This window comes from Herpailurus yagouaroundi, unplaced genomic scaffold (genome assembly GCF_014898765.1).
Source record: "Herpailurus yagouaroundi ecotype Mexico unplaced genomic scaffold, PumYag 163, whole genome shotgun sequence".
Classification (NCBI taxonomy): Eukaryota; Metazoa; Chordata; class Mammalia; order Carnivora; family Felidae; genus Herpailurus; species Herpailurus yagouaroundi.
Window position 1 is genome coordinate 39,234,430 of NW_024412404.1, and position 15,498 is coordinate 39,249,927.

Genomic DNA, 15,498 nt, shown 5'->3' on the forward strand with positions numbered 1-15,498 from the left:
GCTCATCCTCACGAGTCCCCTTGAGGGTAACTGTTGCTGCCGCCCCTGTTCAGCCCAAGTGCCCTAGTTCTTCCCTGATCCTTCACAGCAAATCTGCTCCAGGACACCCCCCGGCCCCACCCCGCCTCTGAGGCTGCAGTCCCCTCAGACCCGAACGCGCTCGCATAGCGGTCCTCTCCCGAGCATAGTTTAGATAGAAGTTTCCTCTCCTTAATACCATCTGCTCTCCATCTCTCAGAAGATGACTCCACTTCTGGCCTTCCCATAATACTCTTTCTTGTTGGAACTTATTTTTCCAGTCGCTTGCAGTGATCTAAAGTAGAGGGGCAGGTGAGCGTGTGTACTTGGCCCGTCTTCTTGAGCCAGCCTCTCCGGACCACCATTCTCCTGCTGGGGGTTCAATCAGTATCCTGCAATTCCTACATCCACACATTACTTTGTATTCTTTTCCTTCCTGAGGACACGTGGGTTCGGAGCTCTCTGGCAGACCTGCCCGAAGTGACACAGCCGTGTTCTCCGCGAGCCCCAGACTAATGCTGGTGCCTCACTTCCTTTCTTTTCCTCCTTTATAAATTATTTCTGTTTCTTCATCCTTTCCCTAGCAAATCTACCATCCTACTGTGTCTGTATCCACACACTCTGCCTTCCCTCCTGTTAAAATGGAGAAACTGTCGCAGCTCTGATAACAGGCCAGTCTCTATGCTCGTTCCCTGGATCCCAGTCCCCCTAATGCCTCAGAGACTGTGTTCCAGCAACAAGGCCCTCCCTCTGCTTCTGCTTCTGCAATGCAATCACTCCGATGGATCGGTCCCACTCACTGGACTATCTGCGTCTTCTTCTTCGCTGATTCACCTTCCTGGTCTTCTACACTCCCGAACACTGGTGTGCCCCAGGGCTTCTCCTAGATATGCAATTACCTAGCACATGGCAGGAATGCAGGGAACACTGATAGGACTGGAAATGTGGTTTCCAATCTTATTCAGTGCCGCTGCCTCTCAGCCTAAAGGAAGAATTTAAAGGAGACCACTACGGCTAAAGCTACTCATAGGACATCAGTGCTACAGCCTCTGGTGGTGTGGACAGAGGGTCTGGAAATAAAGAAGAAAGACACCTAAGATCTAAAGGTTAAGTTCCCCAGCAGAGGAAGAAATAAAGCACTAATGAAAAGCAACAACTGACTGGGAGGAGGGAAGGCAGAAGCAGAGAGCATTCTGGGAGCACTGTAAAAGGCAATAAGGGCTGGAGTGTTGGAAAATAAGAGGTGTTTGGGGGGAAATGTGATATGCTCTGAAGGGTGTGAATATTCACAATGAGACAGGGCTGTGAGAAGCACTTAAGATGTCTCAGAATTTATACCTCATGATGAAGTGAAAGGGTTATGAGTTAGGTGAGGGTTCAGAGAGACGAACGACCAGCGTGGAGATGTTGCTAGCATGAATGGGTAAGCATGTTGGAAAGCTGTATGACTCCCTGATAAGCAAGCAGCCAAAAGTGTATCTGTGAAGAAGGGTTAAGTATTTTTTTTAAAGATATCAAGACATACATATATTCTCTTATAGTTTTCAACACATGAGAGTACTAAAAAATGCTATGCCTGACAATAAACTATTTTGGAAGTAAGTTGACAAGGGTCTTTTGGGATCCCTCCTCTGTGAGCCCTTGAATTTCTGGGTTTTTCAGGTGTTGCTTCCTACACCCACTCTCAGAGATCAAGCAGTCCTCTCTCAAGTTGAAACACGCCAACATCATGGTGTGGCACAGTGACAGGGCACAGAAGGCTGTGCAATGAAACCGACCTGAATTTGAACCCCAGCCCTACCACTTACTAACTGTGACAGTCTGGGTCAACCTGGGCTGTGTCATTTGTCATATATGCACAATATGGAGGATTCATGAAAGTGTGTCAAAGACCTAGCACTCTGTGTGACAAGTAATAAGTGCTCAATTAATTATAATTATGATCACTGTCTTTCACTTCCTTCAGCTAATGGTGAGGTTCAGTGCCTGGGCCACTTCTGTGTATCTATACTCTTTTCTTTTTTTTAAGAAGTAATCTCATTAAACGTTGTGGCTTTAAATAAAGTTTATGGGCTGTCAAAATTGATTTGTCCCAAATGTACGTCTCCAACCCTCACCCCTCCCCTGAACTCTGGGCTGTATATCAAACTTGCCTAATCAATACTTCTACCCGGATGTTTTATGGGCTCATCAACATGACCAAAACAGAGCTCCTGACCTCTGTCCCGTCCCACCTCCCCCACCAACCAGCATCTCCTGCAGTCTTCACCATGAATTGAGAAATTACTGGCAACTCCAATCCTTCCAGTTGCTCACCCGCGGGGTCATCCTTGACTCTTCTTGTTCTCTCACACCTCACACCCAATCCACCAGCAAATCCTACAGGCTCAGACTCAAAATATACCCAGGACCACACACTCCGCATCATCTCCAGTCTACCATCCCTGTCCAGGCCGCCATCACCTCTTGCCTGCAGCATCACTGCAGTAGCCTCCCAACTGGCCTCTGTGCCCCTAACCTTGTGTCTTTCTGTTTGGCCTCCACACTGCAGCCAGAGTGACGCGATAACATGCGCCAGATCTTACTGCTCCCCTGCTCAAAACCTTCCCGTGGCTTGTCTTACTCTGAACAATGAACTACAAAACCCACACCTTAGCTCTAGCTGAATTGGCCTCCTTGCTGTTCCTCAAACACTAGCTGCACATCTGCCTACAACGATTTCCCCACCCCCCAAAAATGGCTTGGCTGGCTCCCTACAATCATTCAGATCTTCACGCGAATGTCACTTTTCAGTGAGGCCTTCCCTGATTCCATAGCTTCTTTTGCCTTCTAGTACATATTCATATTTCTACTTACTGTTTGCCTCTCCCCATGAGGGCAGAGATCACTGCCCTAACTCCAGAGCACTGCCTGGAATACAGCAGGAGCTCAATATATGCAGATTAAATGACTGCCCTGGAGTTTCTCATCTCTTGGGGCTTGCTACATCTGGCAAAGTGTAGGCTGGGAGATGACACACTCAGTGGCCGTGTAGTGGCAGGAATGACTGTGGCCAAGGGTCTGTGCTAGCAGGAGGCAGGCAGGTCCTTTCACTATATCCCTGCAAAGCCCCAGTGAAATCTGAAACCGATACTTAAAATCCCTGGATCTATTCCAGTTTCTCCTCCCCTCTGCCATGAGCTGAGCATGAGGAAATGTTCACAAAGCCATGCTACAAAGTTAGGAATAGAGATTCTTTAACTAACTTAAAAAAAAAAAAAAAAGAATAGTGATTCATGGGTTAATTATAACTAAGTCAACCATTCCAAGCTACATTTCTTGACACACACATTGAACCCCTATTGTAAAAGGAAAACTAGTTTCAGTCCTGAATTAACATAGATTATTAAAGCCTTCTAACTGGTTGCTGTTTTATACCAAGACAAAATCCATTTAAAGTAACCGAGCTAATTTTTACTGAGCCAACATCCTGAACCACATGCCACAAGTCAAAGATACTTGCTTTTTTTTCTCATGTACTGACAAATCAGAAAGAAAGATTATTATTCCTTTCACATAAACTTTTACATCTTGAAAGACCACAAAATGTTTGGCTATTTAACTCATTGTGTTTTACTAGTTTGAGAAAGAATTTTTATTTTATTTTTATTTTTTCAATATAATTTTTTTATTTAAAAATTTATTAGTTTTTATTTTTGACACACACACACACACACACACACACACACACACACACACACGGTGTGAGTGAGGGAGGGCCAGAGAGAGAGGGAGACACAGAATCCAAAGCAGGCTCCAGTGAACTCAGCATAGAGCCTGATGTGGGGCTTAAACTCACAAACCATAAGATCATGACCTGAGCTGAAGTCAGATACTTAACCTACTGAGCCACCCAGCGCCCTGAGAAAGAATTTTTAATACTGAGGCACACCAAGGAGTCTTCAGAATAATAAATAGCTTCTGGATGTAGAAATAAACTATACTTTCAAATTAAAAATTTTTTAACATTTTTTCATTTTTGAGAGACAAAAAGAGACACAGTGTTAGCAGGGGAGGGGCAGAGAAAGAGGGAAACACAGAATCTGAAGCAAGCTCCAGGCTCTTAACTGTCAGCACAGAACCTGATGCAGGCCTCAAACCCACGAACCGTGAGATCATGACCTGAGCTGAAGTTAGATGCCAAACCTACTGAGCCACCCAGGTGCACCTATACTTTCTAGAATATTGTAGATCACTTCAGTATAAAGATGTTACTCTTCCATATCAGTAATTTTCTAACTTATTAAATGAATGGCTCTCTTTAGTGGGTCTTAGATCTCAGTATGTTGTTGAAAATGTTACTTTCTTGAAACACATTCTGATTTGATGTTCAACAGCCTTTTAAAATTACCCTGAGAGTCTCTGGTCAACATTCCCTTGACATTACCTTCAAGGGAAGAAAAGTTTAGGAGCGAGGCTCCCAATATGGAAGAGGCTGACTCTACCCTTTACCATTCCCTGCACTGATGTAGAACTAATGGGGTCCTTACTCACACTGAAGTAACTATGACCATGGTTCAAAGGCTTCAACAGTGTGATTACGTACAGAGGTCAACATCACTATGATCACTGGAGTTTCAGAGATACACAAATATGAATAATACTATGACTATGTCCTTCGTATTAATCAATGGATAGCCAGTGCCTGCCTCCTAGTATGTGCTTAAGAAATATTTGCTGAGGGGCGCCTGGGTGGCGCAGTCGGTTAAGCGTCCGACTTCAGCCAGGTCACAATCTCGCGGTCCGTGAGTTCGAGCCCCGCGTCGGGCTCTGGGCTGATGGCTCGGAGCCTGGAGCCTGTTTCCGATTCTGTGTCTCCCTCTCTCTCTGCCCCTCCCCCACTCATGCTCTGTCTCTCTGTCCCAAAAAATAAACGTTGAAAAAAAAATTAAAAAAAAAAAAAAAGAAATATTTGCTGAATAAAGAAATGAATGTACAACCCTGATTACTTGTCAAATTGAGAGGCATGTGAACCTCTCCTAGAGACAGGAAAACACTATGATATTCTAAAATAAGATTCTCTCAGGGCTACATTATGTAGTCCTAATCAGGGTTCTAAAAGTAACATGTACTGGGAAACCTGAAAGTCTGTGGATTAACCCCAAATCTTTCCATTGCTCTGGAAGTCAACCTATTTATCAGATTTGAAGATACTGTGTTTTAGATATGTACCTTAATTTATTAACTAGCAACTCATTTGACCAGAAGCTCTCTGAGAGCAGAGAGCACATCTGTGTTTATTACCCTGCCCTTAGCACAGTACCTATAACAAACATTTGCTGGATGAATGACTGAACTGAATCCCATCCTGAAGCCTGCAAAATGGCATTTCATTCCCCAACATGCTATAATCAGAGATGCCTCCTACTCTGATTCTACTCTGACTCTACATGGTAATTCCAAATTTAAAGCTCCAAATTCTCAGCTGGAGCCAAATACTGGCTTCTCTAAAACTAATCCTGGGCTTTCAAATTTCTAATAACTAAAGTTTAGGTTATTTGGACCAATCCTCTCACAGGAAAAAAAAAGTTTAAAAAGTTGGAGGAAATATTTTTAAAATCTCCGAACTATCAATACACTGACAAGATGGTAGCATGCTGGCCAAAACCAAAAGAAAACTGGAATCCAGACAAGCAAATAACCACAGAAGCGGCATTGCCCCACAGCACTTGCCAGTTCCAGAAAATGGAACTTTTGTTTCAATGGTCCTCTGAGGAGAAAAAGTCAAAAACTCAAAGCCCAGAGCTTATCCAAGGCGAGAAATCTAAAAACAGCCCTTTTCCCCAAATAAGCTAAGATCCCAAGGGACCCCAGAGAGTGAGTCAGAATTGGACCAGCCCTCTTGCAAAATTACAGTTGGGGTTCCTATATCTTGGTTTTCCATGGAACTTTAAGCTTTGAAATTAATTTCAGGAACCAAACTGAGATGGACTAATGCTTCCATGTGGAAAATGCTTCTCAGTGTTTCTTGAGAAATGTATAGGTCTCTCTGAATCCTAAGAAAAATCAGCCTAGAAATCTTGAAGACAAGAGAAAATACTATAATTCTCCTTTACGAATAAAGCCTAATAATAAAGGTAGACACATTACTGGTTTGAAGGCATCTACCGATGTCCAGTTGAAAGCAAGAACAGAAAATACTGACACAGAAAGTGAAAGATTAAGGTTGACCAGACAAGAGTACACAGAAAAGTGATCAGGATCTAATCAGTTAGTTTTGCTTGTAGCTCTTGCTATGTTATGTTTACAAGTGTGTGTGTTCATGGCCTTGTGTGCTGCTAACAGTGAGTCATTCTTGCAAATAAATATTAATAAGCTTATTTGTACCGTGTATGTCATACAAACTTTGTAAGTGATATCAAGTTCTGGAAGCAAAACTGGCAACTCTGACAAATGATTCTGTGCAGTGTTAAATCTTGCTCAGAGCAGTGAATGTTCCATTATTTGAATACCACCCAAAGCTGTCCAGCATTCTTCAGGGTTTAATATTTGCTATAGGGTATAGTTCTTTATAAATTATTTTAACAGAAGATTACAGAGACCATGAGAATATGAATATTGAATTATTACATTGTACACCTAAAACTACTATAATGTATATCAATTATAATAATAAAATTTTTTACAGATATGAATAGTTAAAAATTTATTGTCTAAATTTTTTTTAACTTTTTTTTAATTCAGTTTTTGAGAGACAGAGAGAGACAGAAGACGAACAGGGGAGGGGCAGAGAGAGAGGGAGACACAGAATCTGAAGCAGGCTCCAGGCTCTGAACTAATACCTCAGAGCCTGACATGGGGCTCAAACTCACGAACAGTGAGATCATGATCTGAGCCAAAGCCGGACACTTAACCAACTGAGCCACCCAGTTTGTCTAAATTTTGAATTAGCAAAAATATTATCTAAATTTTGAATTAGCAAAAACAATATTGATTTCAATGGCAAAGTCAAAATCAGAGCAAGTACACAAAATACTTCATTGTTAAAAAAGAAAATGAGGGGCGCCTGGGTGGCGCAGTCGGTTAAGCATCCAACTTCAGCCAGGTCACGATCTCGCGGTCCGTGAGTTCGAGCCCCGTGTCGGGCTCTGGGCTGATGGCTCGGAGCCTGGAGCCTGTTTCCGATTCTGTGTCTCCCTCTCTCTCTGCCCCTCCCCCGTTCATGCTCTGTCTCTTTCTGTCCCAAAAATAAAAAGAAAATGAACTTACATGTACCCTAATGGCCCCACCTGAGGATGCTTTTAGCTACACTCATAATCCAACCAACATCAATCTCAGATGGAAACTCTTTCTTATGCCTGGAATATTAACATAACAATGACCAATAGGATCAGGGCAAATAAAGCTTTTGTATTTACAATCTTGTTTTAAGAATAACTTTTAAATACTAATTACTTGTGGTATTACTTTACAGTTTTGAAATTATTTTTTTTTAATTTTTTTTCAACGTTTATTTATTTTTGGGACAGAGAGAGACAGAGCATGAACGGGGGAGGGGCAGAGAGAGAGGGAGACACAGAATCGGAAGCAGGCTCCAGGCTCTGAGCCATCAGCCCAGAGCCCGACGTGGGGCTCGAACTCACGGACCGCGAGATCGTGACCTGGCTGAAGTCGGACGCTTAACCGACTGCGCCACCCAGGCGCCCCTTGAAATTATTTTTATTTACAATTTATTTTATGTTAATGTTCCCCTCTTCTAATGTTTTCAATTGCCTATTGTCATGTTAATTTTCTGACTTTGATAAATATTCTATAGTTATGTAAGATGTTAAGGTTAAGGGGAAGCTGAGTGAAGGGTATATGAGAACTTTAATTTTTTGCAACTTTCCTATAGATCTAAAATTATTTTATTTTTTTAATGTTTATTTTTGAGAGAGAGAGAAAGATTGTGAGCGGGGAGGGGCAGAAAGAGAGGGAAACACAGAATCCAAAGCAGGCTCCAGGCTCTGAGCTGTCTCAGCACAGAGCCTGACACAGGGCTTGAACCCATAAACACATCATGACCTGAGCTGAAGTTGGCCGCTTAACTGACTGAGCCACCCAGGTGCCCCAGATCTAAAATTATTTTAAATTAAAAAGTAAGAAAGTCTTTAAAGTCTTTAAAAAGTCTATTATCAGGTAGAGAACACTTTTACATGTTATTAAAATATATAATCTTGTTGGGGCACCTGGGTGGCTCAATTGAGAGTTGGACTTTGGCTCAGGTCATGATCTCGTGGTTCGTGAGTTCAAGCCCCATATAGGGCTCAGTGCTGTCAGTGCAAAGTCCACTTTGGATCCTCTACCCCCTCTCTCTGCCCTTGCCCCACTTGTGCTCTCTCAAAAAATAAACATCTTAAAAAAAAAAACAGAAATACATAATCTTGTCATAATATTTGGTTCATTACAAACCATGCATTTATATATATGTATGTATGTATGTATGTGTATATGTGTATATATATATATACACACACACACACACATTTCTTATATATGTATATGTGTGTGTGCCATGATAATATAATAATCTCTTTTAGTATTAGCATAAGACAGGAAAATTATAATCTCTGAAACTTTTAATGTAAGTCTAACAAAGAAAAATTATTCATTGTAGATGATTATGGTATTACTATTATTATTTAAGAACATGTAAATAAATAGTTTAAAATTCAGAATAATTTATAGTTTAGGAATTAACAGAGATTCCAGTTTCTTTTTCTTGAATCCCGAGGATTACTATCCTTTGGGAATTTGGGAACATTAGCAGATCACAAAAAAACTGATAGAAACAAATGCAAATCCTCTCTGGAATCAGGTGCCTTCATTGTAGGTCTTAACGTTTTGCAAATACTATGACCAGCACACAGTAAAAGATAATCAGACACATAAGGAGTCTAGACCACATGAATGAGGAGTAGGCGACATCAAAAATAACCCCACTAACACATAATATCTTGGAATCATCATATGCAGACTCTAATACTAAAGTTATGCTTACCGTATGTAAAGAAAATAAAAAACAAGCTGAAAGCTACCTGCAGGAAACAGAAAACTATAAAAGATGACATTTCAGATTTGAAAAAAAAATAGAGCTTCTTCTACAAAATGAATCCTCATGCCACCGTAATTCCAGAGTCTTAAGAAGGAGGTGTAGCTAGCTACAACAAAGAACCTTACCTTGGGTCTGACACAGCACTGGACTATTTTGCTACCCATGAACTGTGTCTGATAAGGGGACTGGCATCTCTGTTCCAACAGTCCCCAGAGCCACAGTGGTCCAAGTTCAAAGTAACAAACAGAGGTAGGAGATGTATGAAAACTCTGGGAAGTAGACACGCAAACTTCAACTTCTAATTTCATTCAGTTAAACTATATCCAATTTATCAAGTATTTAATGGGTCTCTACTACCTGCAGAATACTCTGGCAGGTGTGTGGGAAATGATACACTAAGACAAAGTATATCTTCTCAGTAGGTTTAAAATTCACATTGGGAGGCATATAAACAACTAAATATAATATCAATCAGAATTAGATGAATGCTGTATCAAGAGCATTGGAAGAGTAAAGCCTAGTGCTCAAACTGATGATTTCCTTCTTTTTCACGGTACTGACTATATTACTGAATATCATTTTTATGAAAATAGAAAACGATGACCTTACGAGGTACTGTTAGTGACTGCAAGGAATAATTTCATCACATAAATAATACTTATTGAAAAAAATTAACATTAATATAGCCTATGCTATTGATAGATTCAAATGAAGAAAAATCTTTTTTTTTTTTTAATTTTTTTTTTCAACGTTTTTATTTATTTTTGGGACAGAGAGAGACAGAGCATGAACGGGGGAGGGGCAGAGAAAGAGGGAGACACAGAATCGAAAACAGGCTCCAGGCTCCGAGCCATCAGCCCAGAGCCTGACGCGGGGCTCGAACTCACGGACCGCGAGATCGTGACCTGGCTGAAGTCGGACACTTAACCGACTGCGCCACCCAGGCGCCCCAGAAAAATCTTTTTAATTAAGACTGTACACACCCACTGTAGATCTATCACATTATTAAACTTTTAGCGCTTAAAAAAAAAAAAAGCACGGTAAGAACACTGGCTAAATTATTAAATTAGTCCTAAAAAAGAAGGTCAGTTGAAGGAAAAAGAATACCCATTTCATCACTTAGTACCAGTCCATTAATCTATACATCCATTTAAAAACACTGCATGGGATCCTTAAGCACAGAAGACATAGCATTTCTGTGGAACACAATTAATTCTAAAAAGTATTACTTAAAAAAAATTGTCTTTTTAGTAATCTCTGCACTCAACATGGGACTCAAATTCACAACCCCAAGATCAAAAGTTGCATGACCCACTGAGCCAGCCAAGCCCTCCTAAAAAGCCTCATTATTGAGAAATTCCCACTACCTGAAATTTGAGACACTTTTGTTCTGCCACCCGTATATCTAATGCAAGAATAGTTTACAGGTGTATCTCAAAACTTACAAGTTGGAAGGTGGTGGAAGATCCTGGAACTTGCTATTGCTTTGGGGATGCAGCACTGAGATTCCCTTATAACTCCTTTTCAGGCACACTGAAACCATCAAGGTATCTGGCAATCCCCCCAGGACTTCAGGTACTCATATTAAATGATCACTTTTTTTCTTAATGTCCCCTTTATTATTTTAAGTAAACTCTACGCCCAAAGTGGGGCTCAAACTCATGACCCAAGACCAAGAGTTGCATGCTCTACCGACTGAGCCAGCCAGGTGCCCCTAAGTGATCACCTTCTTGAGGACATGCCTAAGAGCTCATCCTCACGAGTCCCCTTGAGGGTAACTGTTGCTGCCGCCCCTGTTCAGCCCAAGTGCCCTAGTTCTTCCCTGATCCTTCACAGCAAATCTGCTCCAGGACACCCCCCGGCCCCGCCCCGCCTCTGAGGCTGCAGTCCCCTCAGACCCGAACGCGCTCGCATAGCGGTCCTCTCCCGAGCATAGTTTAGATAGAAGTTTCCTCTCCTTAATACCATCTGCTCTCCATCTCTCAGAAGATGACTCCACTTCTGGCCTTCCCATAATACTCTTTCTTGTTGGAACTTATTTTTCCAGTCGCTTGCAGTGATCTAAAGTAGAGGGGCAGGTGAGCGTGTGTACTTGGCCCGCCTTCTTAAGCCAGCCTCTCCGGACCACCATTCTCCTGCTGGGAGTTTAATCAGTATCCTGCAATTCCTACATCCACACATTATTTTGTATTCTTTTCCTTCCTGAGGACACGTGGGTTCGGAGCTCTCTGGCACACCTGCCCGAAGCGACATAGCCGTGTTCTCCGCGAGCCCCAGACTAATGCTGGTGCCTCACTTCCTTTCTCCTTCTCCTTTATAATTTATTTCTCCCATAAGTCTGGTGAATACAAATGGAGTCCCCGAGGCTGGTCACCCCCAAATTAAGGGACAGAATTTGAATATTTGAATGTGCAAGGTGGGAAGAAGTGAACTGCAGTAGTTAAAAACAAGAGCTCCCAGTTCCCTTGGTAAGCTACTTAATCTCTGCAAATCTTACCTTTCTCATCTATAAAGCAGCCGTATGAATTATCCCAGTGCCTTTAGGGTGGCTGTGAAGATTATTTGTGCAAGCAAATGGTAACCAGTCCTTATTATGAACAAGTTAATAAATGTTAGGACTTATGGTTACTATTGAAACCCAGTCCTTAAACCACAAAGACATAAGGAGGAGTTTTTCATGAATCTTACAAGTTGGAAGTCGGAAGTTGGAATCTTACAAGTTGGAATCTTACAAGTTGGAAGCCTAGGAGTCGTTAGTCCTCACTACAGCCTGGTTAAGGGACTTTCCAGCTGCCTGACTGCTATGCATACCACACCAGAACAGGAGGCATGAACATCAATGAGGTTTGAGCTTCTTTATCTGGGCATCAAGTGAACTCAGGAAGCTACAGTGAGTGGTCATAGGATATACCAAGACAGACCAGTCGAACTGTGATATGAAATTAGGTAATGAAACAGCAAATCATTCTTTGTCGAAGACGGTAACATCTCCCTTAAAAAGCACAGGGAGGCTGTTAACGCGGACTTGTGGATGTCAAGAAGCGAGTACATTTTGTTTCCTCACCACTCACCTCTAAGTTGCTGGAGTTCCATATTCAGACTTTCAATGTTGCTCTCGTAGAACTCAAGGTCCTCAAGGGTCTCTGCCCTTAATGATTCATCTTGCTTCTCCTCCACCGTCATGTTTAGCTCTTCTTGAGCCCCGCTACACATATCCAAGTCCTGTTCCATTTCCTGAATCCTCACCAGTACTAACGGACACGGGGAAGTTTGGTCCGGAGTCTGTTCCATATTCTCAGGGCCCTCCTTTTCTGGGGTCTCACAGCTAGGATGGGGACAGGTTAGGAGCCTGGGGGATATCATTCTGTGCTGTGCCGGGGGAGGCAGGGGAGCTGGGCGAGAGGGTCGCACTGCCAAGGGAGGTTCAGGTTTCAGGCTCTGGGGAGAAGTCAACGCTGGAACAGAGGGCCGTGGTGGCGGTGGCCTTAGGGCTTTTTTCCTCTCAGGCAGCTCCTGCTGGCTGAGTAGCTTTGAGGAACCTCGGACAATGTCCTTCTCGGAGTTAAAGTCCAGGATTGAAAAGTGGCGCAAAATTTTATCTGGTTCTGTGCCGGGTCCTGACAAGCTCTTCTCAAACTCTATCAGCTGTTGTGTCAACTTAGAATCCAGGTCAGTGCTGCCTTCTCCCTGCACAAGTGTCATTGCTTCCACTGCGAACCCTTTATCTTGCAGACCAGGCTTCACCTCTGATCCAGAACAAAAGCCAGAGGCATTTTCTTTGAGCGTGTGGGGCTTTTTAACACATCTTACCATGCCCTGGAGCTGAGGGCTCAACTGGCTGGGTCTGACTACCCTAGGGGCAAAAAGACTAGAGCCACTGTGAGGAGGTCGCACTGGCTTCTGAAGGGTTTTTGGTGGGGAGTGCATTCCTCTGGGAGGTAGGCTGGAGTAGTCTTTAGTCCTTGCTTCGAAGGGAACAGGGTCAGGATACTGCTCTGAGCTTAGGAGGCTCCCTCCCACTGGAGAATAATACTGGTTTTTCTGCAGTCTGGGACGAAAAGGTACCTGAGATTGAGAGGAAACCCCATTGATAGTCTCTGAAGGATCCTTGGCAAAACAGTCTTTGGCAAGAGGCTGTTCGTGCCCCAGGCCCGGGCTTCTCTGGGGCCCTCCTGAGGTGCCCTCGTCCTGATGAGAATTTTTGTTTACTTCATACGCAAAAGTCAGATGCTCCAGGGGAGAAGCAGATGTTTCAGAAATAACACAGTTGGACTTCTCCGCTTTATATTCGAGAGTTTCATGTCTTCTTCCTTCTACTACTATGGAGTTCTCAGAACAATCCAGAGAAGTGTCAGGGATCTCAGCAGGGCTGCTTTCCTCTGGCACATCCATGGTCTCCTCTGCTCTTGTTTTAGGAAAGAGCTTTACAAATCGGTAAGGAAAGATGCCTGTCCTGCCCTTCAGTGATCCTTCCAGCCAGCCATCTTCCAGCGTCCCCAGAATTCGGATTTTATCACCTACCTCAAAATCCAACTCATTTGGCTCCAGGGCTTGGAATCTGTAGAGGGCAATTCCGTAGGTCCCTGGCTGCTCCTCATCCTCTTCGGGCTCCCTCTCCTCTTCTCCTGTAGGGGTGTCTTCTTCACCGTTAACAATGCAATCGTCGTGATTTCCAGAACTTACCAACTCATCCACAGTCCTCAGGGGCCCCAAAAGCTCTACAAAACCTTCTGGAAAAATGCCTCTTCGACCATCTAATTCCCCCTCAAACCAGCCTGGTTCAGGAACTCCAGTAATGGTAATCACATCCCCTTCTCTGAAGTCCAGCTCCTCATCCAGCTGGGCAGAAAGCCCCATCAGCGCCCGGGCTTGTCCCATCGAGTACTCAGGAATCTGGAGCAAGGCACTCTGCGAGTGCCACTGCTGGCTCCGTGAGGACAGGCAGAGCTCCCGGACACACGAGGACGGAAAGAAGCCTCGCGCGCCCCAGCAGCTTCGGCCCTGCAGCCAGCCGGCAGTGGGAGCACCATCGAGAATCACTAGGTCGCCTAAAGAAAGAGAAGCAAAGATAATGACCTGAGTCATCACCCCAAAAGAGTATTAACATAACTAATAGTACAACTCATCATTTTAAACGTCAGTTTCAGGGAAATACACATCTGGAGTTTTAAGGGCATAATACTTTTTTTTTTAAATGTTTATTTACTTATTTTGAGAGAGACAGAGAAAAGAACACGTATGCAAGTGGGTGAGAAGCAGAGAGAGGGACAGGGAGAATCCCAAGCAGGTTCAGCTCTGTCAGCAGAGTCTAACGCAGGGCCTGATCTCATGAACCGTGAGATCATGACCTGAGTCGAAATCAAGAGTCAGACACCTAACCGACTGAGCCACACAGGGCATAATACTTTTGATAATTTAGTGAATTTAGTGAATTTTGACAATTTAGTGACAAAATAGTACACGTTTCTGCAAACAAGTGGTTTTCAATGTGTGGTTCATGGAATCCTGGGGGAGCCCCAAGATCTTTTTGGAGAGTCTGTAAAGTCAGAACTATATTTTCTTCATATACTTCACATACTTCAGTAAACCACAGTTCAATGAGAATGAACATAGATACAAATATGAGAATCTAGCTTTCTTGTATTAAACCAAATATTAAAGAGATTTGCAAAAATGTAAACGAATGACACTCTTCTCATTAAAATTGTTGTTTGGAAAACTATTTTTCATTAAAAATATGCTGTTTATGTTAATATATAATAGGTTTTAAAAAATGAATTGATAAATGTTTTTAAATTTTCTGTTTTAATAGCTAATATTGCAAATATCAAAAACCCACATAAGCAAGAGCTCCCTCGGGTCTCAATAACTGTTAAGGGTATAAAAGGGCTCCTAGGATCAAAAAGTTGAAAAATACTACTTTTAAACAGTGTTTTTACAGTCTGTGTCATTGGATTAGTTTATAAATGATAAAACATATACACATATCGGTTGATGGGGGGTGGGAGGGAGGGGAGGGTGGGTGATGGATATTGAGGAGGGCACCTTTAGGGATGAGCACTGGGTGTTGTATGGAAACCAATTTGACAATAAATTTCATATATTGAAAAAATAAAAATTAAAAAAAATTTAAAAAAAAGGGAAAAAAAAACAAAAAAAGACATACACACATATCTGGGGCACCTGTGTGGCTCAATTAAGTGTTCAACTTTGGCTCAGGTCATGATCTCAGAGCTTGTGAGTTTGAGACCTGCGTCAGGCTCTGTGCTGACAGCTCAGAGCCTGGAGCCTGCTTTGTATTGTGTGGTGTCCCTCTCTCTCTCTCTCTCTCCGCCCCTCTTCTGCTTGTGCACACACTCTCTCTCTCTCTCTCAAAAAATAAACAAACATTAAAATATACATGTATA

At 42.7% G+C, this 15,498-nt stretch overlaps 1 protein-coding gene across 1 annotated transcript in view; it reads right to left on the bottom strand.

Annotated features, from left to right (window-relative positions):
- Positions 1-15,498, bottom strand: part of DNMBP (dynamin binding protein) — a 116,515-nt gene that overhangs the window by 47,939 nt on the left and 53,078 nt on the right. Inside the window, exon 5 of the mRNA XM_040486138.1 lies at positions 12,163-14,139. Within this exon, the coding sequence (XP_040342072.1) occupies positions 12,163-14,139 (1,977 nt within the window). The remainder of the gene's footprint in view (positions 1-12,162; positions 14,140-15,498) is intronic.